This window comes from Pristis pectinata, chromosome 6 (genome assembly GCF_009764475.1).
Source record: "Pristis pectinata isolate sPriPec2 chromosome 6, sPriPec2.1.pri, whole genome shotgun sequence".
Classification (NCBI taxonomy): Eukaryota; Metazoa; Chordata; class Chondrichthyes; order Rhinopristiformes; family Pristidae; genus Pristis; species Pristis pectinata.
In genome coordinates, this window is record NC_067410.1 from 87,746,000 (window position 1) to 87,771,301 (window position 25,302).

Genomic DNA, 25,302 nt, shown 5'->3' on the forward strand with positions numbered 1-25,302 from the left:
CTTGAATGCTTTGGACTGCTGTTCAATATCAAAAATGGCCAGTCAGCGTTGTGACCACAGCAGGGAGATGCAGTGAAGGGCTAACGTTTCGTGCCGGTGAAATGCACAGTCATTCAACAATGAGAAATCCCTCATGAGACACCAACTGAGAATAATGTTAAGCCACTGGAAAACTGACCATTTCAAGGTAGACAATACAGCACAACTGATGAAGCGTCAGCATAGACGTTTGAGAGCTCTTCAGTCTCCTCACAACCAGTGGATCTGATCAGAATCAGATATATTATCACTGACATATGACGCAAAATTTATTGTTTTGCGGCAGCAGTACAGTGCAAAGACGTAACAATCTATAAATTACAAAAATAAATAGTGCAAAATAAAAGGAATAATGAGGTAGTGTTCACGGGTTCCTGGAACATTCAGAAATTTGATGGTGGAGGGGAGGAAGCTGTTCCTGAATCATTGAGTTTGTCTTCAGGCTCCTGTACCTCCTCCCTGCTGGTAGTAACGAGAAGAGGGCATGTTGAGGATGGTGCGGGTTCTTAATGATAGATGCCACCTTCTTGAGGCACCGCCTCTTGAAGACATTCTTGATGTCATCAATTATAATCTATTTCTTAGAAAACTCTCTCACATAATCTTGTTCCTTTCATCTACCTGACAAATTTGTTTTGCCAAACAACAGCCTTACCTCAATTCCATCATTGGGATATATACAGGTAACTGAAAGAGTGACTTGCTTGTAACCATCAAAAACATCAGGTGGCAAGGTCATGAATCAACAACTTTTTTATTAATCTCAGAATCACAATTAGTAAAACATAAGAATGGAATTTTCAAGTTTTTAGAAACTCAGGCGAAATATCAAAATAAAGAAGTTTCCAATGGCGCAGTAATTCAACCATAAATATTTGCTGTTTATAAATTTACAGTTGAAAGTGATAAAGGTTTATAGAAATTTCTAGGTTTAATTGAGATCAGATTAATCTGCCAAATGACAGTTTAACACGATAGATCAGCCAGTATGCTTTGTTTTCTCTTTCAATCTTTTTATTAGTTTTCAAATTAATACAGATTAATATATCAATGTTTATACATGTAATACAAAGAGATCAGGAGAACAATCATGACATGGATAAACATAAAGAACAATAAAGTATAAAAAAATCTGTAGATCCAACAATCTGTTAGTGAATGAATATAATATAAAGGAAAAAGATTTATTATAAAATATAAAAGAAAAAAATCTCCAAAACAATAAGAAAAATTATAAACAATATATCAAACCAAACTAAGCTAAGGAAATTTTTTTTTAAAAAAACAGAAAAAAAAACTGGACTAAAATTTCTCGATAGAAACAGAGCAATATTATGTCGTCAACTCCGTTCCTCTAAATTGAAAGGTTATTATAAGGAGATCTATATCATGTGAAAATATTGAATAAATGGACTCCAAACTTCCTCAAATTTAAGCGAAGGATCAACAGTACCACTCCTAATTTTTTCCAAGTTTAAACATGATATAGTTTGAGAGAACCATTGAAAAGTAGTAGGGGGTATTGGATCCTTCCATTTAAGCAAAATGGATCATTTGGCCATTAATGTAACAAAGGCAATCATACAGTTAGCGGAGGCAGATAGATGGCCAGATTCTATCCTTGGTAAACCAAAAATTGCAGTGGTAGGATAAGGTTGTAAATCAATCTTCAATACATTTGAAATAATGTTAAGAATATCTTTCCAAGATTTTTCCAAAAGAGGACAGGACCAAAACATATGTGTCAAAGAAGCCACATTCAATTTACATCTGTCACATATAGGATTTATATGTTGCTAAAAACGAGCTAGCTTATCTTTTGACATAAGGGTCCTGTGAACTACTTTAAACTGTATCAAAGAATGTCTGGCACACATTGAAGATGTATTAACTAAATGAAGAATTTTCTTCCAAGTCTCTGTAGGTAAAGATGTCTGGAGTACGCTCTCCCATTCACTCTTAATTTTGTCCAGTGGTTCTGAATGAATTTTCATAATTAAATCATAAATTATTGCTATCAAGCCCTTCTGACAGGGATTAAAACCAAAACTTTTTTCCATAATTTCAGTTTTGTATGGTTTGGGAAAAGAGGGTATAGTAGCTTTAAAAAAATTTCTAATTTGCAAATATCAAAAAAAGTGTGATCTAGGCAAATTGTATTTGTTAGACAATTGTTCAAAAGATGAAAAACAGTTATCAATGAATAAATCACAAAAACATACTATTCCCTTCCTTTTCCATATGGAAAAAGCTGAGTCAGCTCTGGATGGATGAAAGAAAAAATTAGATTGAATGGGACTTGATAGATTAAATTTATTCAATCCAAAAAATTTACGAAATTGAAACCATATTCGTGTTGTGTATTTAAAATTGGGTTAGTCATACGTTTACTTAATTTGGTAAGTGCAAAAGGGAGTGGAGCTCCTAAAATAGAAACTAATGAAAATTCAAGTACTGATTGGGACTCAAGGTGTACCCATTTGGGGCGTTGAATTACATCTGGATCTTGTATCCAAAAAATTAAATATCTAATATTGATTGCCCAATAATATAATCTAAAATTAGGCAAGGCCATACCACCATCCTTTTTTAGTTTTTGTAAATATTTCTTACTTAGCTTTGGGTTTTTATTCTGCCAAATATATGAAAGAATCTTAGAATCAATAGTGACAAAAAAAGGTTTTAGAACAAAAGTTGGAATCGCTTGAAATAGATATAAAAATTTTGGTAAAATATTCATCTTAGCTGCATTAATTTGGCCTATCAACGAGAGACAGTGGGGACCATTTAGTAAATAATTGTTTAACATAGTCAATTAAAGGCAGTAGATTAGCTTTAAATAAGTCCTCGTGTCTCTTAGTAATTTTAACACCTAAATACATAAAATAGTCTGTTACCAATCTAAAAGGTAATTGGCTATAAATTAGGATTTGCATATTTAATGGAAAAAGTTCATTCTTATTAAAATTTAATCTATAGCCAGAAGAAACACTAAACTGATCTAATAGTGATAGTACTGCGGGGATAGATTTGTCCGGATTAGAAATATAAAGTAACAGGTCATCTGCGTAAAGAGATATCTTATGAATCTTCTGTCCACGAGTAATACCACACATATATCCCGAAGTACAATAGCCAAAGGTTCTAAAGCAATATCAAATAATAAAGGGCTTAACGGGCAGCCTTGTCTAGTACCTCGAAAAAGCCTAAACAAAGGAGATCTTTGATTATTAGTAAGTATTGAAGCCATAGGTGCATAATAAATCATAAATTTAGGACTAAAATTGAATTTTTGAAGTGTACTGAATAGATATTCCCATTCGACTCTGTCAAACGCCTTTTCAGCATCTAGTGAAACAACACATTCTGGAACTCGGGATGAAGGGGTATATATAATATTCATTAATCTCCTAATGTTAAAATGTAGATAACGATTCTGAATAAATCCTGTCTGGTCTTCAGAGATAATTTGTGGAAGAACCTTTTCCAATCTAAAGGCCAATATTTTGGAAAATATTTTGGAATCTACATTTAATAAAGAAATAGGTCTATAAGATGCACAATCAGTGGGATCTTTATCCTTTTTAAGAATTAAACAAATAGTTGCTTCATAGAAAGATTGTGGTAGTTTACCCACTGATAGGGCATCTTTAAAAATTTTGCCTAACCAGGGAACAAGAATATCAGAAAAGGATTTAAAAAATTCAGCTGTATATCTGTCAGGGCCGGGTGCTTTACCCGAATTCATTGAAAATATTACTTTCTTTATTTCTTCCTCCAAAATGGGAGCATCTAATGTAGAACGTTCATTTAAAGATAATTGGGGAATCTTCGAATCTCTTAAAAATTCATGTATTAAAGTAGGATCCTCGGGATTCTGATTGGTATAAAGAAGAATAAAATTCTTGAAAGGATTTGTTAATTTGAACTTGATCTATTGTGTAGGTACCATCTGGCTTACGAATTCTATTGATCTGACGTTTAGATATAGTAGCTTTCAATTGGTTGGCCAATAATTTACCAGATTTGTCACCATGTATATAAAATTGACTTTTGTTTTTAAGTAGTAGATTTTCAATTGAAGATGTTAATAATAAACTATGTTGTAGTTGTAGTTCTGTTCTCCTTTAAAAAGCTCCAGATTAGGAGTAACAGAATATATTTTATCGATTTCTTTAATCTTGTCAGCTAATGTACATATTTCATTATTAGTTCGTTTTTTCAATCCAGCGGAATATGAAATAATTTGACCACGGATATATGCTTTAAATGTATTCCATATTATCCCACTGAAGATTTCTTCAGTAAAATTAGTTAAAAAGAAAAATGAAGTCTGTTCTTTAATAAATTAGATGAAATCTAAGTCTTGTAATAGCGAAGGGTTAAATCGCCATTGTCTGACATCAAAGGATACATCTGGTAATTTAATTGATAATCTCAATGGTGCATGATCAGAAATGGCAATTGCATTGTATTTGCAGTCCGTAGTAAGTGGAGCTAATCTAGCATCAATAAAAAAAAATCAATCCTCGAGTAATTATGGTAGACATGAGTAAAGAATGAAAATTCTTTATCAACTGGGTGTAGAAATCTCCAAACATCTAAGATTCTGGATTCAACTAAAAAGGAATTAATAAAGACAGCGGATTTGTTTGGAAGTGTAGGATTTGACACAGATCTATCCATCGGGTTTAAACAGCAGTTAAAATCTCCACCCATAATCACAGTGTATTCATTTAAATTAGGAAATAATGCAAACAAGTGTTTAAAAAATTCAGGGTGATCTACATTGGGTGCATAAACATTAACCATAACAACTTTTTTATTATGAAGTAGACCAGTAATCAATAAAAATCTACCATTTGGGTCTGATGTTGTCTCATGATAGACAAACGAAATTGAGGAGTCTATAAAAATAGAAATTCCTTTCACCTTTGCTTGTGAATTTGAATGGAACTGTTGACACCTCCAAAATCTGAAAAAAAACGTTGATTATCTTTCTTCCTGGTGTGAGTCTCCTGAACAAAAATGACCTGAACATTTAATCTATGAAAAAATTTAAAGATCTTCTTATGCTTAAGCAAATTGTTTAAGTTGTTAACATTCCATGAAATAAAATTAATAGTCTTATCCAGTTTAACAGATTAAAAAACATATGGTATGTAAAGGGTTAGTATGCTGAGTAGATTGTATTGAAATTGATAAAGTAGTCAATATTTCCAGAAGTTCAATAGCCCTGCCCTTACAAGCTAGCGTAGGACCTTCCACTGAGAAATTCACTGAGATTTCCACTTGTGTCTCCATATTGCTGTTTGCTTCTACAACATTGAAATGATGAATGGCAGCTATCCATTCCATCTGGTTCTCTGCTCTGGGTATATTCACCTTCCTTTCCTGCATCTGGATTGATGGATATTATCGTGTTAAATTTAGCATCTATCATATTTTCCCTTTTTCTAGGATCAGCTTTCCACGACAGAAGCTGGAAAAAGAAACTGAAAGGAGTGGAACTAGACTAAGGTCTGCCATATAAACAAGAAAAGACTGAGAATTGATATTGACTTTAGTGTTAAGAATATGATGGCACAGAATTAATTTACAAGAAAATTTCCTGATTCAATTGATCATTCTGTGATCTGGTGTGAAACACTGCAAACCTCCAGGTCCCACCAAGTAAATGGAGCACTGACATTTAGATGTAGCAGATTGCCCCCTTATTTCTTAGCTTCAGGTTTTTGCTCAGCAAGGACTTTCATGTTCCAAACAGAGGCGCATATTTGCATTTCCCTTAACAAGTCAGTTCCTGACCTCTGGTTTAGTAGATTTGTCATTTGTCCAATTTGTAAAAACATTCTTAGTTACATTAGTATTAATTATATCTTTTATTTTTAGTTATTCATATACCTTTAAGGCTGAGAGCACTGGATACTTTGGGACTAGACAACATTCCAGCTGGAATACAGAAAGACCCCCGGTCCACAACTTTTAGTGGCGTGGGTGGCAGTGCAGTTACAACACTGGCATATGCTCAAGCCTGTGGAAAATTGTCCTGTTCACAAAAAAGCAGGCCAAATCCAATCTGGCTAAATATCACCCAGTGTTTTGCATCAAATATTATGTACTACTACTATTAAGTAGAATTTTAAAGGGTATGTAATTATTTACTCTCTTATCAATATTATTTGTTATCTTCTTGTAAATTTAATTAGTTTAATCAAAGTCTGCTTTTTCTTTCCGTAAAAAAAATGATTTATAAAGGCTCCATACATACCACAGTAGAGTGGTTGTGAAGATTATTTGCAAGAGTAGAAGTATCAGAGAAGATATTGCAAATAACATACAGTTTTCCTTTTCACGTGAAGTCAATGTTTCTCTTTGAGAAAGTGGTGGGATTACATTTTTTGCACTTGATGTTTGGGCAGAGGTTGAAAAGAATTCTGGAATAGGGGTCTTTTCAGTTGGTGTTCTTGAAGTATATTGAGTAAAAATTACTGAATCAAAAGTCACTTGTGGAAATAATATGTAGGGCATTATATTTACATTTGTGCTGGTATGGGATACCACTTCCTCTGTTTTTTCTAGCCAAAGGTGTCATCCAAGTCATTTTGGATGTCCAGTGTATGTGAGATGCAAAATGTGATGCTTTCTTTGTTGTCATACTGTGAGTTGTAGAAATTTTGGTTGTGGCTACACTCATTCCTTTAGTAGTAGTTGAAATTTCTGGTGTGGTGGTCTGTTCCATTGCTAATTCTGTTGTACTGGGAGTAGATAATACTGTAGTCACAACAGGCGTTGAAATTTCTGGTGTGGTGCTCTGTTCCGTTGTTAACTCTGTTGTACTGGGAGTAGATAATACTGTAGTCACAACAGGCGTTGAAATTTCTGGTGTGGTGGTCTGTTCCATTGTTAACTCTGTTATACTGGGAGTAGATAATACTGTAGTCACAACAGGCATTGAAATTTCTGATGTGGTGGTCTGTTCCGTTGTTAACTCTGTTGTACTGGGAGTAGATAATACTGTAGTCACAACAGGCGTTGAAATTTCTGGTGTGGTGCTCTGTTCCGTTGTTAACTCTGTTGTACTGGGAGTAGATAATACCGTAGTCACAACAGGCGTTGAAATTTCTGGTGTGGTGCTCTGTTCCGTTGTTAACTCTGTACTGGGAGTAGATAATACTGTAGTCACAACAGGCGTTGAAATTTCTGGTGTGGTGGTCTGTTCTGTTGTTAACTCTGTTGTACTAGGTGTAGATAATACTGTAGTCACAACAGGCGTTGAAATTTCTGGTGTGGCAGTCTGTTTTAGAACATTAAACAGTACAGCATAGTAAGGGCCCTTCAGCCCACGATGTTGTGCCGACCTGCATTAACCTTATCCACATTCAATCTATCCCCTCTCTACTTCACCTCCCATAACCCTCTATTTTCCTTTTGTCCATGTGCCTATCTAATAGTCTCTTAAGTGAACTTATTGTATCCGCCCCTACCACCACCCCGGCACTGCATTCCAGGCACCCACCACTCTCTGTGTAACAAAAAACACCTACAGTACCTCTGACGTCTCCCCTGAACTTTCCTCCACACACCTTAAATGGGTGACCTCCAGCATAGGCCATTACTGCCCTGGGGAAAAGGTGCTGGCTGTCCATTCTGTCTATGCCTCCATAATCTTATATACCTCGATCAAGTCTCCTCTCGTCCTCCGTCGCTCCAAAGAGAAAAGCCCTAACTCATTCAACCTCTGCTCATAAGACATGCTCTCCAACCCAGGTAGCGTCCTTGTAAATCTCCTATGCACCCTCTGTAAAGCTTCCACATCCTTCCTATAATGTGATAACCAGAAATGAACACAATATTCCAAGTGTGGTCTAACCAGAGTCTTCTATAGCTGCAACATTACCTCTTGGCTCTTGAACTCAATCTCCCAGCCAATGAAGGCAAGCACACCATATGCCTTCCTAACTGCCCTATCCACTTGTGAGGCAACTTTGAGGGATCTATGTACTTGGACCCCAAGATCTCTCAATTCCTCCACACTGCTAAGAATCCTGCCATTAACCATGTACTCTGCCTTCAAGTTCATTCTTCCAAAGTGTATCACTTTACAATTCTCCAGATTGAACTCCATCTGCCACTTCTCTGCCCAGCTCTGCATCCTGTCTAAATCCCGTTGCAACCTACAACAACCTTCTTCATTATCTACTACACCATCAACCTTCGTGTCATCTGCAAACTTACCAGCCCATCCTTCCACTTCCTCATCCAAGTCATTGATAAAAATCACAAAGAGCAGGGGTCCCAGAACAGATCCCTGCAGAAAACCACTAGTCACCAACCTCCAGGTCAAGTACTCCCCTTCTGCAACCACCCTCTGGCTTCTGTGGGCAAGACAATTTCAAATCCACACATCCAATTTCCCATGGATCCCATACCTCATGACTTTCTGAATGAGCCTACCATGGGGAACCTTGTCAAATGCCTTGCTAAAATCCATATATGCCATATCCACCACACTACATTCATCAATTTGACTTGTCACTTCCTCAACAAACTATTAGGCTCGTGAGGAATGACCTGACCTTCACAAAGCCATGTTGACTATCCCTAATAAGACTACGCTTCTCCAAATGCTCATAAATCCTGTCTCTAAGAATCCTCTCCAGTGGTTTGCCCATCACTGATGTAAGACTCACTGGTCTATAATTCCTGGGATTGTCCCTTTTACCTTCCTTGAACAATGGAACAACATTTGCCATCCACCAATCCTCCAGTACAGGATGTGGCCTGTGGCCAAGGAGGACTCAAAGATCATCGTTAACGCTCCAGCAATCTCTTCCCTCGCTTCCCATAATAACCTGGGGTATATCCTGTCCAACCCCGGGGAATTATCTATCCTCATGCTTTTTAGTAGCTCCAATACTGCTTCTTTCTTAACTTCAACAAGCTCCAACACATTTGCCTGTTCTACACTAACCTCACATTAGTCTAAGTCCCTCTCCCTGGTGAAAACTGAAGCAAAATATTCATTTAGGACCTCCCCTATCTCCTTCGCCTCCAGACGCATTTTTTCCCACTTATCCCTAAGTAGTCCTACCTACTCCCTAGTCATCCTTATGTTCCTCACATATGTGTAGATTGCCTTAGGGTTTTCCTTCACCCTACTTGCCAAGGCTTTCTCATGTTCCCTTCTAGCTCACTTAAGTCCCTTCTTAAGTTCCTTCCTGGCTACCTCATAACTCTCAAGGGCCCTATCTGATTTTTGCTTCCTGAACCTTAAATATGCTTCCTTCTTCCTCTTGACTAAACCTTCCACTTCTCTTGTTAACCATGGTTCCTTCACCCTACCATCCTTTCCTTGTCTCAGTGGGACAAACCTATCTAGAAGCCCATGTGATGTGGTTCCTAAACAACCTCCACATTTCTGTGGTGCATTTACCAGAGAACATCTTTTCCCAGTTTGCACTCCCAAGTTCTTGCCTAATACCTTCATAATTTGCCCTCCCCCAATTAAGTACTTTCCCATAATGTCTGCTCCTATCTTTGTCCATGGCTATGCTAAAGGTCAGGGAGTTGTGGTCACTGGCCCTGAAATGCTCACCCACCGAGAGGTCTTTCACCTGACCAGGTTCATTGCCTAGTACCAGATCCAGCATGGCCTATTTTCTAGTCAGCCTGTCTGCACACTGTGTCAGGAATCCTTCCTGTAAACATCTAACAAGTTGTGCCCCATCTAATCCTTTTGCACTAAGGAGGTGCCAATTCCGAAAGTTGAAGTTACCCATGACAACAACCCTGTTATTTTTGCACCTTTCCAAAATCTGCCTACTTCTCTGCCCCTGAGTGTCCCAATGGTTATTTGGGGGCCGAAAGAATACTCCCAATAGAGTGATTGCTCCCTTCCTGTTTCAGACTTGCACCCACACTGACTGAATACACAATGCTTCTATAACGTCTTCCCTTCCTACAGCTGTGATATTATCTCTGATTAGTAATGCCTCCCCCTCCCCTTTTAACCCCTTCCCTATCCCTTTTGAAACATCTAAACCTCGGAAGCTCAAACAGCCAGTCCTGCCCTTGCGACAGCCAAGTGTCTGTAATGGCCACAGCATCGTAATTCCATGTACTGATCCATGCTCTAAGTTCATCACCTTTATTCTTAACACTTCCCGCATTAAGGTAAACACATTTCAACCCATCTAACTGATTGCATTTATGCCCCGTCCCCTGCATATCCTTCCTCACCTTCTCTGTACACATCGCATCTACTTCTACAACAACTGATTCATCCTCTAATCTAACACTCTGGTTCACATCCCCCTGCCAAGCTAGTTTAAACCCTCCCCAACAGCTCGAGCAAAACCTGCCCGCAAGGACATTGGTCCCTCTCCTGTTCAGGTGTAATCTGTCCCTGTCTTACAGGTCTTACCTACCCCAGAGGAGATCCCAGTGATTCATAAATCTGAACCCCTGCCCCCTGCACCAACTCTTTAGCCACTCATTAGTCTGCCATATCTTCCTATTCTTTACCTCTCTGGTGCGTCCAGAGGTTACTACCCTTTAGGTCCTCCTTTTTAGCTTCCTCCCTAACTCCCAATACTCGCTTTTCAGGACCTCGTCCCTTATCTTGCCTGTCATTGGTGCCAATGTGACCACGACTTCTGGCTCTTCACCCTCCCCCTTAAGTGCACTCGATCTGAGACATCCCTGACCCTGGCAGCTGGGAGGCAACATACAGTCTGGGAGTCTCGTTCTTGTCCGCAGAATCTCCTGTCTGTCCCCGTAACCAATGAATTCCCATGTTAGTACCACACTCCTCTTCCCCTTCCCCCCTTCCCTTCTGAGCCACAGAGCCAGACTCCGCACCGGAGACCTGGCTGCTCTCAAGGGTAGTAATCACTTTCCACTTACACAATGGCCTCTCCGCTTGACCCTAACTTCTATTTATTGGCAGCTGTTGCCTAATTATCCAATTAGCTAATCAACAGGCCTATCAACTCACCACAGCAACAAGAGCAACAACAACAGGCCTACCTTTTCAAATTGCTTCCTGTTCTCATTCTCGCTGTAGTTCTTGTTGTTAATTCTGTTGTAAATGTACTAATGGCAGTCGATAATGTAGTTATCAAAGTTGAAATTTGTCGAATGGTCGTTTGTGATGTTGTGGTTACACAGATAAATTCTTCCTCTTTTAAAGATAGAATGCTCGATCCAGCTCTATCACCAGGGCTGTGACATAGCAATTTATTGGATAATTTTACTTTCTTTACATTTGCCTTTATCCAATTTCTGAGGTATATTAATTGACAGTCACAAACAAACGGATTATTCTGCAGATCGAGTCCATTGGAAGATAGAGATCGCAAATTATCAAAGGTTCCATTAGGTATATTAGACAACTGATTATTGGCAAGATTCAGCTTTTTCAACTTGGATAAATCTTTAAAAATGTCACTGTCCAAAGCACTAATATTGTTTTCTTGGAGCTGAAGGTCACTCAGTTGTTTAAGGCCACTGAAAGCTTTCTTTCCAATAACAGTGATCTGGTTCTTGCTCAGTTTTAGTTTAGGCAGTTTAGACAGTTTACTGAATACATTATCAGGAAGAGCGAGAAGTTTGTTTTGAGTCAAAGAAAGTTCAATGAGGTTTGAAGTAAATTCAAATAAATTACTAGGAAGACTGGAGATCATGTTAGAGTCCAGTTTCAAGAGAGTTAAATTTGTCAAAATTCTTCAAAAGCCCTTCAGGAAGTTCTGTGATGGAGTTTTGTGTCCAAATACAGCTTTTTTAACTTATTAAGTTTGGGAAAAAATGTCAGATGGGAGATGTGAAAGGTTATTGTTTGTCAAAGAAATCTCTGTAAGTTCTGGGAGATTATCAAAAATACCTGCTGGGAGATTAGTGATCTGATTATTGCGAAGTCTAAGAATTTTGAGTTTTGTAACTTTCTCAAATATTTGTGGGGAAAGATTTTTTATCTCATTTTCTCCTATGTGCAGTCTTAGAAGCTGTGAAAGTTTGTCAAATATTCCATCCGGAATCTCGCTTATCCTGTTTGCAAACAACCGCAGTTCCTCTAATTTTAAAAGATTATCAAATAATCCCTTTTCTAGTTTCTTGATTTTATTTGTTGTCAGGAACAGATTCCTCAATTGTGAAAGGTTGTCAAAAATCCCAACATCCAATGTTTCCAATGGGCTATTTGCTATGTCAAGATGAGTGAGATTGGTGAGAGCGTCCAGGGCCCCAATTTCTATTTTACTTATTAAGTTATTAATAAAATCAACCCTTGTTAATGACGTTGGATAATTCTTAAAGGATCCGGATCTTAAAGTGAAGATACTAGTTTTTATTATATGCATTTCAGTTGCATTAGATGGTATATTCACTGGCATTTCTGTCATGGATCCTTTGCTACAAACAAAAACATGTGATTGGAGCTCACATTCTGGAAAGCCAGTGGCAAAGCAACCAAAAATTAGAAGACCCAATAGACATTTGGAAATCATGTTCCTGTGAAGTAAAAAGATGACAAGTACATTTAGAAAATAAATACTTCATATTTACAGAGTGGACTGCTAATAGAATAAAAAGTCATTAATTTTAAATCAGTTTTAAATAATTATAAAGATCAAATATCTTACCACCTCTGATCATTCTCAAAAATACACCAGGAAAATGTATTGAAATAAAGAAAGCCTTGGTGAAATATTGGCATGCTTCATCCCGTAAAGGTCATTAGCAAATCAGTTATGGAACTCCATTGTCATATCATTACTGATATCAGTTTTATCTTCACAACTTAAAAAAAGGAGTTCAAATTCTCAATTTGCCACACTGGGATTTGAATTTGTAGTTCCTTAGAAGAATGGTCAGAGGTGGTAAGATATTTGACCTTTGCAGTCAACTAACAGAGCCAAACTGCAACCAGTTCCCAAAAATCTCAACAATATTCCAAATCAAAAAATTTTCCATCACCCTAATCTCATGAAATGTGGCTTTCATCAACGGTATGCATACAATGTAAAATGCATTGAGGTTTGGATTTATGAGAGAAACACTAAATTTTCGACAGTTTTCCAATGGAGCACTGTCAGTCATTAGTTTTGTGCTGTTGGAGGAGAAATTGGGAGTCACAGAATCATAAAATCCCATAATGTTCATGCTGGCTCTACAGGACAATCCGGTTCGCCCCTTTCCCCTGCTCTCTCCTCATCGAACTGATTTTTGTTTTTACTAACCTTTCAGAACGTATCTAGTTCCCTGTTGTACAGTGTAATTGAATCTGCCCTCACTGCTCCTCTGGCAGCACATCCTAGATCCTAACCTATCACTGTACACAAAACATTTTTCCATCATGTCAGTTTTAGTTCTTTTGCCATTCACCCTTACTCTGTGTTTTCTGCTTCTTGACCATTCTAGGAATGGGATTAGTTCCTGTCTGTTCTGTCCAGAGCCTTCATGATTTTAAATATCACTATCAGATCTCCTCGCAACCCTCTCTGTTCTACGAATAACTTCTTCACTGCACACGTGCAACTAACTTCCCTCCTCACTGGAATCATTCCAGTAAATCTCTTTTGCACCCTCTCTGGGCATACCCATGTTTGTTCGCAATCCTTCAACGTTTGCCTGAACCAATGTCAATTAGTGGATCATTACAATCCCATGTACACTTTTAACCACTTTCTATATCTGTGTTTATTGTTTATATATTTTTCTGGATCTGGGCACGGCCAGCATTTATTGCCCATCCCTAATTGCCCTTGAGAAGGTGGTGATGGTGAGCTGCTGCAGTACCTTTGGTGAATGTGCTCCCACAGGGTTGTTTGGTAGGGAACTCCAGGATTTGGTCTCAGCTATATATTTCCAAGTTAAGATGGTGTGGGAACATGGTGGAGGCAGCAGTTAGTGCAGCTGCCTCATTGCTCCAGGGACTTGAGTTCAATCCCGACCTCGGATGGTTGTCATAGTCATGGAACAATACGGCACAGATACAGTCCCTTCGGCCCAATGAGTCCACGCTAACCATGGTGCCCAGCCACGTGTCTGTGCCGAGCTTTTGTAGGTTTCCTCCAGGGGGATCTGGTTTTCTCTCACATTCCAAAGATGTGCTGGCAGGTTAATTGGCTACTGTAAATTACCCCTTAGTGTAGGTTAAACAGAACAAGAATCGGCAATATGTTGGTGGGCTTATGAAGGAGAGGATAAGTTGCAGAGGGATAAATAGATATGAGATGGGGATTGAGATTAACAGGATGGACAGGGTGGGCTGAGGGTCTCCTTCTGTGTCATTACAGATATAAGATCAAGTAAGTGTGTAATTGAGGAAAACCAGCAAGTGATGGTGTTTCCCTCCTGCCTGCTGCCCTTGTGGATTTGAGAGATGCTGCTGGCATAGACTCTGCAGGTAACTGCAGGGGATTTTGGGAGATGGTTTGCACTGCAACCACAGTGTGCTGGTGATGGTAAGGAGTGAATCTGTAGGGGTGCTGGATAGAGGCAGAACTGGGCTGATTTGTCCAGGATGATGATGAGGACCTAGAGTTGTTGGAGCTGCATTCTTCCAGACAGGTGAAGAGTATTGCAGCACACTCTTGACTTGCGGCAGTAGATTATGGAAAGACGTTGGGGCACCAGAAGGTGAGTTAATCACTGTAGGATACCCAGTCTCTTGATCTATTCTGTTAACCACCTTATTTATGTGGCTGGTCCAGATGAGTCTCTGGTCAATGTGGAGGTTTGACTGTTCCATCATTAATGGGAATGTTAAGTGTGGGAGGTTAGACTTTTCTGTTGGAGGTTGCCATTGGCCAGCCCATGCTGCATGCAGGCATGGGCGCTTTATTGCTGAGGAGTTGGAAATGGAACTGATATTTTGCATAATTACTGAACATCCTCAATCCTCATCTTGTGATCCATGCTGCAACTGCCCCCTTTACTCCATGATTTTCAGTCTTGACAATAAGCCTTTTATGTAGTAATTTATCAAAAACATCAATTGAATTTCTCTCATTCAGCCTGCCTGTTACTTCATCAAAAAACTCTGTTAAACATTATATGCCTTTAATAAATCCATGCAATAAATCACACTGGAAATTCTTCTTTACTGTTTGCATGGGTGTAGACATGGATTCCCTTTTAAGTTTGCCATCAATCTTTTCCCACACTCTCTCTTTCCCCCCGCCAACCCACCACCCATTTCCCTTTTTACCTTCCTCTCTGAACTTTCTGAGATGAATCTGGTTCTTACTTGATGTCAACCTGACATCTCTCTTTTTCTGCTTTAGCTGTTCTCAACATTACGATACCTTTATCGCTGATCCTTGAGCTTTCCCACACTGACAGTTTCTCCATCAGCCCACTTCATTCCCCAGCACTGCTTCTTTCTGGTCCAGTTTGGAAATGCATCATCAAAAAAGTTCTCCCTAATGCAATCTGAAAATTTTTTCTCTCTCTTATAAAATTATTAGGATTGTTGAAATTCTTCATTACTACTACTCTTCCTTTTGCATTTCATTGTAATATTCTCCTTCAATACTGGCACCCCATAATTTCTCCAACATCGATGCCACCCACCTCTCTTTTCTTTACCATGATCCATTATGATCATCCACTCATCCATCAAGAATCTATCCATCCTTTTATCTTGAAATGTTTAGGACCCAAACCTATCCTCTCTTTATCCACGCCTCCATTATTGTCACAGCTTCATAATTCCATGTGGCTCACATTCAGCTGCAACTCTCCAACCTTGCTTGACACTGCCCGTGCATTTGCATGCATGCATTTTTAACCTACCTTGGACTTCTTGTATTCTCTCTTGGACTGGGCTTTTCAAAACCATAGTGGTAGCTATCTCTCCCATATCTGGGTGCATGTCCTTCAACTTCTATATTGGGCCATTCCCCGGCCAAAATTTATTTAACTCATTTCCCAACAGCAATAGTGAACCTCGCTGTTGGAATAGTTTGCCTTTTTAAAGCAATCTTTTCTTTTCTTATATCTGGGTTTTCTTGTCATACATCTTGTCAATGACAGAGAAATAACTCTCTTCTCAACCATTTCGTAAGTGAAGAGAAATTTGTCAGCATTTAAGAAATCATTGAATGGGTTCATTAATGGCACAAAATTGTCCTTGGAGACTGGCACTAAATTGGCAGGATAGCTTGCCCAGAGATGAAGAAAACATTCATGCCTACAGCCAACATGGAAAGTGCTTGCAACCCATAGTAAGGGCTGTTTTCAGTGGACATTGAATACATTGCTGAGTTACAGGCTCAGTCCATCTGATTTCAGTTTTCCTCAGCTGAAAATCACTAAAAAAAAAAAATGTGGTTGTGCAGACACATGCAGATACAAGTAAATTTTCCTTTACCCTTATGTTTTATTTGAAGCAAAATAGAAGAAAGAGATCTATTAAAATCATCAATAGGAAATAACAGCTATCAATACTCCTATTGACATCTTCTCCAATTTTTGCTTCTAAGACTTCTCATCTCAGATTTTGTAGATTTGTATTGAAATTTTGGCAAGTATCAACTGGGATAAGAAGTCTGAGCAATGGTAGCAAGTTCAGCATCATCCAGTACATTGCCTATGTTACTGGACGTACAGATCCACTCTGACATTTTTCCTTGTTAATAAAATCTAAAACATTATAGTTTATATGATACAAATAATGAGCTTGAGATAAATATTATCACTCAAATGATGAAGCACTGAAACCAGCACATATTATCATCTCTATTTAAAATGTATAATAAACAAAGTAACTAGTGAGATTTTAAATTTAGCACCACAGGATCCATTTCAATTTTAAAAAATCATATTTATCTTTCAAGCAAAAACATAAAGGTATTTTTTTAAAATTATCTACACATTCTTAATCCACTTCTTGCTCAAGACGAATCATCAGAAGATTTTAAGTAACAATTGGTATAGTTAATAATATACTTGCTTATTAGCGAGCAATAAGCTGAAAGAAAGGGATTTCAAGCAACCTTGTCACTAATTACTTCTACACCACTGTGAAAGGCACAACTCCTCTGCTTCTGAAAACGCTTGATAAAGTTGTTTTACCTCATTACGCTGCTTTGCTACCATACTTCATTTGATAAGAACTATGGCACTTGTCAAAACCTGTTTATCAAACGATTGGCCAGAAAGAGTGTTCTCTTCTCCTGAGACATTGACTGCTGTACAGGCCACATATTTTGGCATCCTTGCTTACATTGGACAGGAACTTTTTCAGGTGCAGCCAGAGTTTAATACATAAGGAAATCAGTTATATTTAATGGAAATCCCATGTCAGAATTACTGATGTCAAATTTTTATTTTTACAATCTGAATTCAAATTTGAAACAACAGGATTTGAACTAGGATGTATGGACTACTCCTCTGCAGGTCAAGTAACAGAGCCCATATACTACCAGTTCCCAACATTCCCAACAGTAATCCAACTGAAAACAAATAAGTCACACTCTAATCTAATGAAATTTGGCTTTCCTTCAAACAGTATGTGTACAATTATAAAATGCATTGTGGTTGAAGTTTATGCAAGAAGCAACAAAATTGCAACAACTTTCAACTGGTACAACTGTCAGTCATTAGATTTGTCCTGTTTGGTAAGGAATTGGGTATCATTGGGAAGTCACCAAATCATTAAGTCCCATAATGTTCATGCTGGCCCTACAGGGCAATCCAGTTAGGTCCCTTACCCCTGATCTCTCCCCATAGAACTCTGTTTTTTTATTAACCTTTCAAAACATATCCAGTTCCCTGTTGTACAATGGGATTGAATCTGACTTCACTACTCCCTCTGGCAGCACATCCTAGATCCTAACGCTATCACTGCACACTAAACATTTTTCCTCATGTCAGCTTTAGTTCTTTTGCCATTCACCCTTATTCTGTGTTTTCTGCTTCGTTGACCGTTCTACCAATGGGAATAGTTTCTGTCTGTTTTGTCCAGAGCCTTCATGATTTTAAATATCGACTATCAGATCTCCTCGCAACCATCCCCCTTCTTTGGAACATGTGAACAACTGCAACTTATCGACTGCAAACATGCACACTAAACGTCCCTCGCTCACTGGAATCATCCAGTAAAACTCTTTTGCACCCTCTCGTAGGGCGATACCCATGTTTCGTGTACGCAGTCCTTCGGGGTGTCATTCCCTGTGTGCCTGAACCATGATCTGTTTAAACGAGATCATGGACAACTCCCGTATGCACTTTTCTACTGCTTTCCTCTATCTGCATTTATATGTTAATATATTTTTCTGGATCTGGGTAGAGCCAGCATTTATTGCCCTATCCCTAATTGCCCTTGAAAATAGCCCCTTGCGGAATGTGCTTCCCATAGAGTCGTTCAGTAGGGAACTCCAGATTTGGACTCAGCAATATATTTCCAAGTCAAGATGGAGCAGCCAGTTAGTGTAGCTGCCTTCATTGCTCCAGGAATCTGGGTTCAATCCCAACCTCGGATGTTGTGTGTGCCCATTGTTGTGGGTTTCCTCAGGGGATCTTGTTTTCTCACACATTCCAAAGCTATGCTGTGGGTTAATTGGCTACAGTAAATTACCCCTTAGTGTAGGTTAAAAACAAAAAGAATCGGAATATGTTGTTGGACTTGTTGTGTTGAAAAAGAAGAGTTGCAATGAGATGGGGGAATTAGATTTAACAGGATGGGCATGCGTTTGTGTCATTGTAATTATAAGATCAAGTAAGTGTGTAATATGACAAAAACCAATGGCTGATGTGTTCTTTTGTGCCTGCTGCTCTTGTGATGGATTGGAGAGGTGCTGTTGGAGCAGACAATGCAGGTAACAGCAGGGGATTTTGGAAATGGTTCGCACTGCAACCACTGCTGTGCTGGTGGTGTAAGTGCTGGATGGAGGCAGGACTGAGCTGATGTGCCCAGGATACTGTTGAGATTCTCGAGTTGTTGGAGCTGCATTCTTCTAGACAGGTGAAGAGTATTGCAGCACACTCTTGACCTGTGGCAGTAGATTATGGAAAGACTTTTGGGCAATATAAGGCGAGTTAATCACTGTAGACCAGCTTCTGATCTGTTCTGTTAACCGCTTTATATACTGTGTGTCGTCTGGTCCAGCCGAGTTCCTCCGGTCAGTGGCGGGTTCCGTCATCAATGGGAATGTTAACGGGTGGGAGGTTAGACTTTTTCTGTTGGAGGTTGCCATTAGGCCAGCCCAAGGCTGAATGTTGCCCAAGCTGCATGCGGGCATGGGACTGCTTTATTTGCTGAGGAGTTGGAAATGGAACTGAATATTTTGCAATGATTAGTGAACATCCTCACCTTCTTAACATGATCCATGCTGCTACCTGACCCCTTTATTCTATGGATATTTCAGTCTTGACAATAAGCCTTTTATGTAGTAATTTATCAGACACATCAACTGCATTCTCTCATTCAGCCTGTCTGTTACTTCATCAACAAACTCTGTTCAGTTGAATGTTATATGCCTTTACGAATCCATGCAATAAATCACACTGATACATGTGATTTGCTCATTCTCTGTCCCTGATTGTGTCCTGAAAATTCCCCACAACTGAGAATCCAACAACATCCTTTTTGGGTAAAAACTGATGTAAAGCCCTCAGTTGTTACCTTGGCCACAGCATCTGCACTTTGAGTACCTTTTATTTTGGTCACTAGTCAGCCCCACATCTCCGTTACTAGCCTTTTACTGTTTAGAAGATCTTGGATTTCCTTTCATGATCGCCACTAGTCTTTATTCCACACTTTCTCTCCCCCCCCCCCCCCCCCCCCCCCCCCCCCCCCCCATTTCCTATTTACCTTTCTCTCTGAACTTCCTTTAATTAATCTGGTTCTCGCATGTTGTCAGCCTGACATCTTCCTTTTTCTTCTTTAGATGTTCTAAACCTTATGATACCATGAAAGCTGATCCTGAAGTTTTCTCACACTAACATTTTCTCCATTGGCCCACTTCGTTCCCCAGAACCCAAGACCAGCAATGCTTGTTCAGTTTGGAAAAGCATCATCAAAAAAGTTCTCCCAAATGCAATTTGAAAAGTCCTCACCCTCATTATAATAGTATTAGGACTATTCAAGTCTTCGTCATTCCTACTCTTCCTTTTGCACATGGTGTAATTTCCTTGAAAATTTGCTCCTCTGTATCCATCCAACTAGTTGGAGACACAAAGTAATGGCTTATAGAGTCATAGAGAACTACAGCACAGAAACAGGCCCTTCAGCCCATCTAGTCCATGCCAGCCTAGTCCTATCTACCAGCACCTAGACCATAGCCCTCCAAAGCCCTCCCATCCATTTACCTATCTAAAATTTTCTTAAATGTTACGATTGAACCCGCATCCACCACTTCCACTGGCAGCTCGTTCCGCACTTGCACCACCCTCTGAGTGAAGTAATTCCCCCTCAGATTCCTGTTAAATATTTCACCTTTCACCCTGAACCTATGACCTCTAGTTCCAATCTCACCCAACCTGAGGTGAAAAAGCCTGCATGCATTCACCCAATCTATACCCCTCATAATTTTGTATACCTCTACAAGATCTCCCCTCATTCTCCTGAGCTCCAGGGAATAAAGTCCAAACCTATTCAACCTTTCCCTACAACTCAAGTCTCGTCAACATCCGTGTAAATTTTCTCTTCACTCTTTCAAGCTTATTGATATCTTTCCTGCAGGTAGGTGGCCAGAACCGCACACAATACTGCACACAATACTCACATAAGAAGTTGGCCTCACTAACTTCTTATGCAAATTTGACATAACATCCCAACTCCTGTACTCAATGCCCTGATTTATGAAGGCCTATGTGCCAAAAGCTCTCTTTACGACCCTATCTACCTGTGATGCAACTTCCAAGGAATTATGGATCTGTATTCCCAGGTCCCTCTGTTCTACCGCACACCTCAGAGCCCTTCCCTTCACTGTGTAAGTCCTACCCTGGTTTGTCTTCCCAAAGTGCAACCCCTCACACTTGTCTGCATTAAATTCCATCTGCCATTTTTCAGCCTATTTTCCTCGCTGGTCCAGATCACTTTGCAAGCTTTGATAGCCTTCCTCACTGTCCACTATGCCCACAATCTTGGTGTCATCCACAGATTTGCTGATCCAGTTTACCGTATTATCATCTATATTAATAATATAGATGATAAACAACAACGGGCCCAGCACCAACCCCTGCAGTACACTACCAGTTACGGGCCTCAACCATCTACTACCACTCTCGGGCTTCTCCCGCTAAGCCAACATTGAATCTAAGTGGCTACTTCATCCTGAATGCCAAGTGACTTAACCTTCTGGAGCAGCCTCCCATGCGGGACTTTGTCAAAGGCCTTCCTAAAGTCCGTGTAGACAACGTCCACCACCTTCCCTCCATCAACCTTCCTGACAACCTCCTCGAGAAACTGTGTAAGATCGGTTAGACATGACTTGCCACAAACAAAGCCATGTTGACTATTCCTAATCAGGACAAGTCTATCCAAATACTTATATATTATGTCCCTCAGAATACCTTCCAATAATTTACCCACGACTAATGTCAGGCTCACTGGCCTATAATATTCCCAGCTTATTCTTAGAGCCCTTTCTTGAACAAATAGAACAACATTAGCTATCCTCCAGTCCTCCGGCACCTCGCTGTGGCTCAGGACATTTAGATATCTCTGCCAGGGCCCCTGCAATTTCTGCACTAGCCTCCCACAAGGTCTGAGGGGACACCTCACCTCGTCAGGCCCTGGGGATTTATCCACCCTAATTCGCCTCAAGATAGCAAGCACTTCCTCTTCGGTAATATAGATATGGTCTATGACCTCACTACTCTTTTTCCTCAGTTCTATAGACTCTGTGTCTGTCTCTCGAGTAAATACAGATGCAAACGATTCATTTAAGACCTCCCACATCTCTTTCGGCTCCACACATAGATGACCACGCTGATCTTCAAGAGAACCAATTTTGTCCCTTGCTATCCTTTTGTCTCTTAATATAACTATGGAACCTTTGGGATTCTCTTTCACCTTGTCTGCTAGAGCAACCTTGTTTCTCTTTCAGCCCTCCTGATGGCTCTCTTAAGTGCTCTCTTGTATTTCTTACACTCCTCGAATGCCTCATTTGATCCTAACTGCCTATACCTGATATGTGCCTCCTTCTTTTTCTTTACCAGGTCCTCAATATCCCTCGATAACCAAGGTTAGCCTTGCCTTTTATTCTAACAGTAACATACCAATTCTGTATTCTCAATATTTCACTTTTTGAAGGCCTCCCACTTACCAAGCATCTCTTTGCTGGAGAACAACCTATCCCAATCCAATCCTGTCAGATCCCTTCTGATGCCCTCAGAATTGGCCTTCCTCCAGTTTGGAATCTTAACCCGAGGACCAGTCCTATCCTTCTCTATAACTATCTTTAAACTAATAGAATTATGATCACTCGATCCAAAGTGTTCCCCTACACACACTTTTGTCACCTGTCCTGTCTCATTCCCTAAGAGGAGATCCAGTATTACGCTCTCTCTAGTTGGGACCTCTTCATATTGATTAAGGAAACTTTCCTGAAAACATTTGACAAACTCTATCCCATCCAATCCTTTTAAACCATGGGAGTCCCAGTCAATATGTGGAAAGTTAAAATCACCTACTATTACAACTTTATATTCCCTACAACTGTCTGCTATCTGTCTGCAAATTTGCTCCCCTGAATCCCGCTGACTATTGGAGGTCTATAATATAGTCCATTAAGGTGATCATCCCTTTTTTATTCCTCAGTTCCACCAAATCGCCTCTGTAGTCAAGCCTTCCAGTATGTCCTTTCTGAGCACTGCCGTGACATTTTCCCTGATGAGTAATGCCACCCCCTCCCCCTTTCATACCTCTCCCTCTATCTTGTCTAAAACAACAGAACCCCGGAATACTGAGCTGCCAGCTCTGCCCCTAGTCTCGCTAATGGCTACAACATCATAATTCCGCACACGGATCCAGGTTCTAAGTTCATCTGCCTTACCTACAATACTCCATGCATTGAAATAGACGCAACTCAGAACATTAGTCCCACCACGTTCAACCTTTCGGTTCCCATCCTTGCTTGTAGGTTTTACATCTACTTTCCCAACAGCCACTCCACTTGCTGCCCTGCTGCTCTGGTTCCTGCCCCAGTGCAACTCTAGTTTAAACCACCATCTCCTAAATCAATGCATCACTTCTCTTTTCTTTACTGTGAAATAATTAAGACCCAAACCTATCCTTTCTTCAGCAAGGCCTCCGCTATTTCCACAACCTCATCATCCCATATCATTCATTTCACCCACAGCTGTCCAACTTTGCTTATCACTGCCCTTGTATTTGCACACATGCACTTTTAACCTAGTTTAGACTTCTTGTACTCTCTCTCAGACTGGTCTTATCAAAATCTATAGTGGTAGCTACCTCCCACAATTCCTTGTGCATGTCCTTCAACTTTTATACTGTGCTCATTCCCCAGCCAAATTTATTAACCCATGTCCCAATAGCAATAGTGAACCTCACTGTTAGAATAATTTCCTTTTTAAAAGGACTTCTTCCTTCTCTATATCTGGGTTTAGCAACCATACTTCATTTGATAAGCACTATGGCAAATAAAGATCTTGTTGAAATATGTTAATCAAATGATTGGCCAGAATATGGGCATCAAAGAGTGTTGTCTTCTTCTGAGACATTGCTCTACAGGCCACATATTTTGGCATCCTTCCTTACATTGGACAGGAACATTTTCAGCTGCAGCTGGAGTTTTAATACAATTTCTTCAGAATGACTGTGGACCTACTGCTACAGTTTGTGATCAGGCTAGTCCTCACAGAACTTCGGCCCTGAAATGTCTGCATGCTCGATGCTTGCAGTGAGAATCACAAAATTATCTAATTATCTGTTGAGCAACACAATCATACGTATTTGGATTAAATTAGGATTAACATTCTTCCCTGAATGTTCTTCTTTGCTTTTAAATCGTAAACCTCATCTTGCACTTTTATTGTTATACTTCATTTCTATTGGTGCAGAAACTGTCTGCCAAATATTAGCATGAATAGAATTTTGTCAGTATCAAGCTGATCTTTGTATGGATTCCTGTCATGATTTATCTGAACAATTTTACACCACTTCCTTCCCAGGGTAAATCATCAAAAGATTTAAAACTACAATTGTGCATTTAATAATATAATTGAATAGTTACTGAGAAATATCCTGCAGAAGGGGATTGAATCATCCTTGTCATTGATACTGTCTGCACAACTATGAAAGAACAGGACAAGATCCTCTGCTTCTGACAACTCTTGATAAACTGTTTACCTCATATAGTGCTTGCCACCGTATTTCTTCATTTTGATAAACACCAGCGCAACTAAAGCTGTATGTTCAATCAAAGGGTTGACCACATTTTTGAATGTCCAGTTACCTCTTCCTTAATAATGAACCTCACCATTTACTAACTTGCAACATCACACTACGGTTTATGTTCTTTCATGCCAGAATTATTCCCAGCAACCACACTGACAATGCAAGTCCTGCAGTGCTGTGAAGGCCCTCTGACTAGCTTGGATGTGCAGCTTGGACCAGTCCATGGGACCATCAATACAGCAGTGCATGATTGCAACAGTATCACTGTCACTGGGGTCTATATCCTTTGTAAAATCTCAGTTTAACACAATATTAACTTCTCTGGGTCATTTAGGTATGACCACTAGGTACTGGTATTCCCAGTGGCACACACAAATATTCTGCTCTGTTATATCCCCTGTGTCCCTTTTACTGAACAAGGTAGAGTTAAACTCATGCAGAATTCATTTAATATCAGTAATAAAATTTTTATTTTCCATTGCTAATGGCAGTGAAGTTAAAATAGGACAGTTGGTTCTGTACAATTACATGGAGTAATCAGTAGCCAACACACCCACAAGTGTAGGCAAGATCACGTTGGAGTTTATTTTGCTGTATCTTCTTATCAGCCTTCTACAGCGATCCTGTGGCATTTCTAGAACTACACTAGGAATTGGAGAGATATGTAAATGATTTGCAGAATGAAAATGAAGTTAGAAGAGCACAATTGCTGCACAACATCAAGTTTAATATTTGGACAAAATGGGTCAGCTGATGTAAGAGCACTTCAACAGTTCATCTTTATTATATCCAATTGAGTGACAGGGTGTCAATTCTTTAATTGCTCATTGTTGTTCCATTCCATTCAAGCAAACGGTGCTTCTCTGGCCTAGTGTGGTATTGGTATTGGT

At 39.5% G+C, this 25,302-nt stretch overlaps 1 protein-coding gene across 4 annotated transcripts; it reads right to left on the minus strand.

Annotated features, from left to right (window-relative positions):
* Window positions 1-1,149: 1,149 nt before the first annotated feature.
* LOC127572132 (slit homolog 1 protein) lies at window positions 1,150-11,880 on the minus strand. Of its 4 annotated transcripts, none has more exons than XM_052019082.1 (2): window positions 11,071-11,880; window positions 1,150-7,040 (listed from the first exon to the last, which is right to left on the minus strand). In XM_052019082.1, the coding sequence occupies exons 1-2, from the start codon at window positions 11,724-11,726 to the stop codon at window positions 6,536-6,538; spliced, it is 1,161 nt and encodes a 386-aa protein (XP_051875042.1). In that variant the 5' UTR covers window positions 11,727-11,880; the 3' UTR covers window positions 1,150-6,535. The 4 variants fall into 4 exon arrangements, with proteins under 4 accessions (XP_051875042.1, XP_051875041.1, XP_051875040.1 ...); XM_052019081.1 differs by having other exon boundaries at window positions 1,150-7,199; XM_052019080.1 differs by having other exon boundaries at window positions 1,150-7,280.
* Window positions 11,881-25,302: the final 13,422 nt, after the last annotated feature.

What these genes read in the sequence shown, in the direction of transcription:
- LOC127572132 (XM_052019080.1), bottom strand. Translation starts at nt 11,726, where the DNA reads ATGATCTCCAGTCTTCCTAGTAATTTATTTGAATTTACTTCAAACCTC. An exon ending in ACAGGAAGCAATTTGAAAAG is followed by an intron (nt 7,281 to 11,070) that starts GTAGGCCTGTTG and finishes ATCTACACCTAG; the next exon opens with TACAACAGAGTTAACAACAG.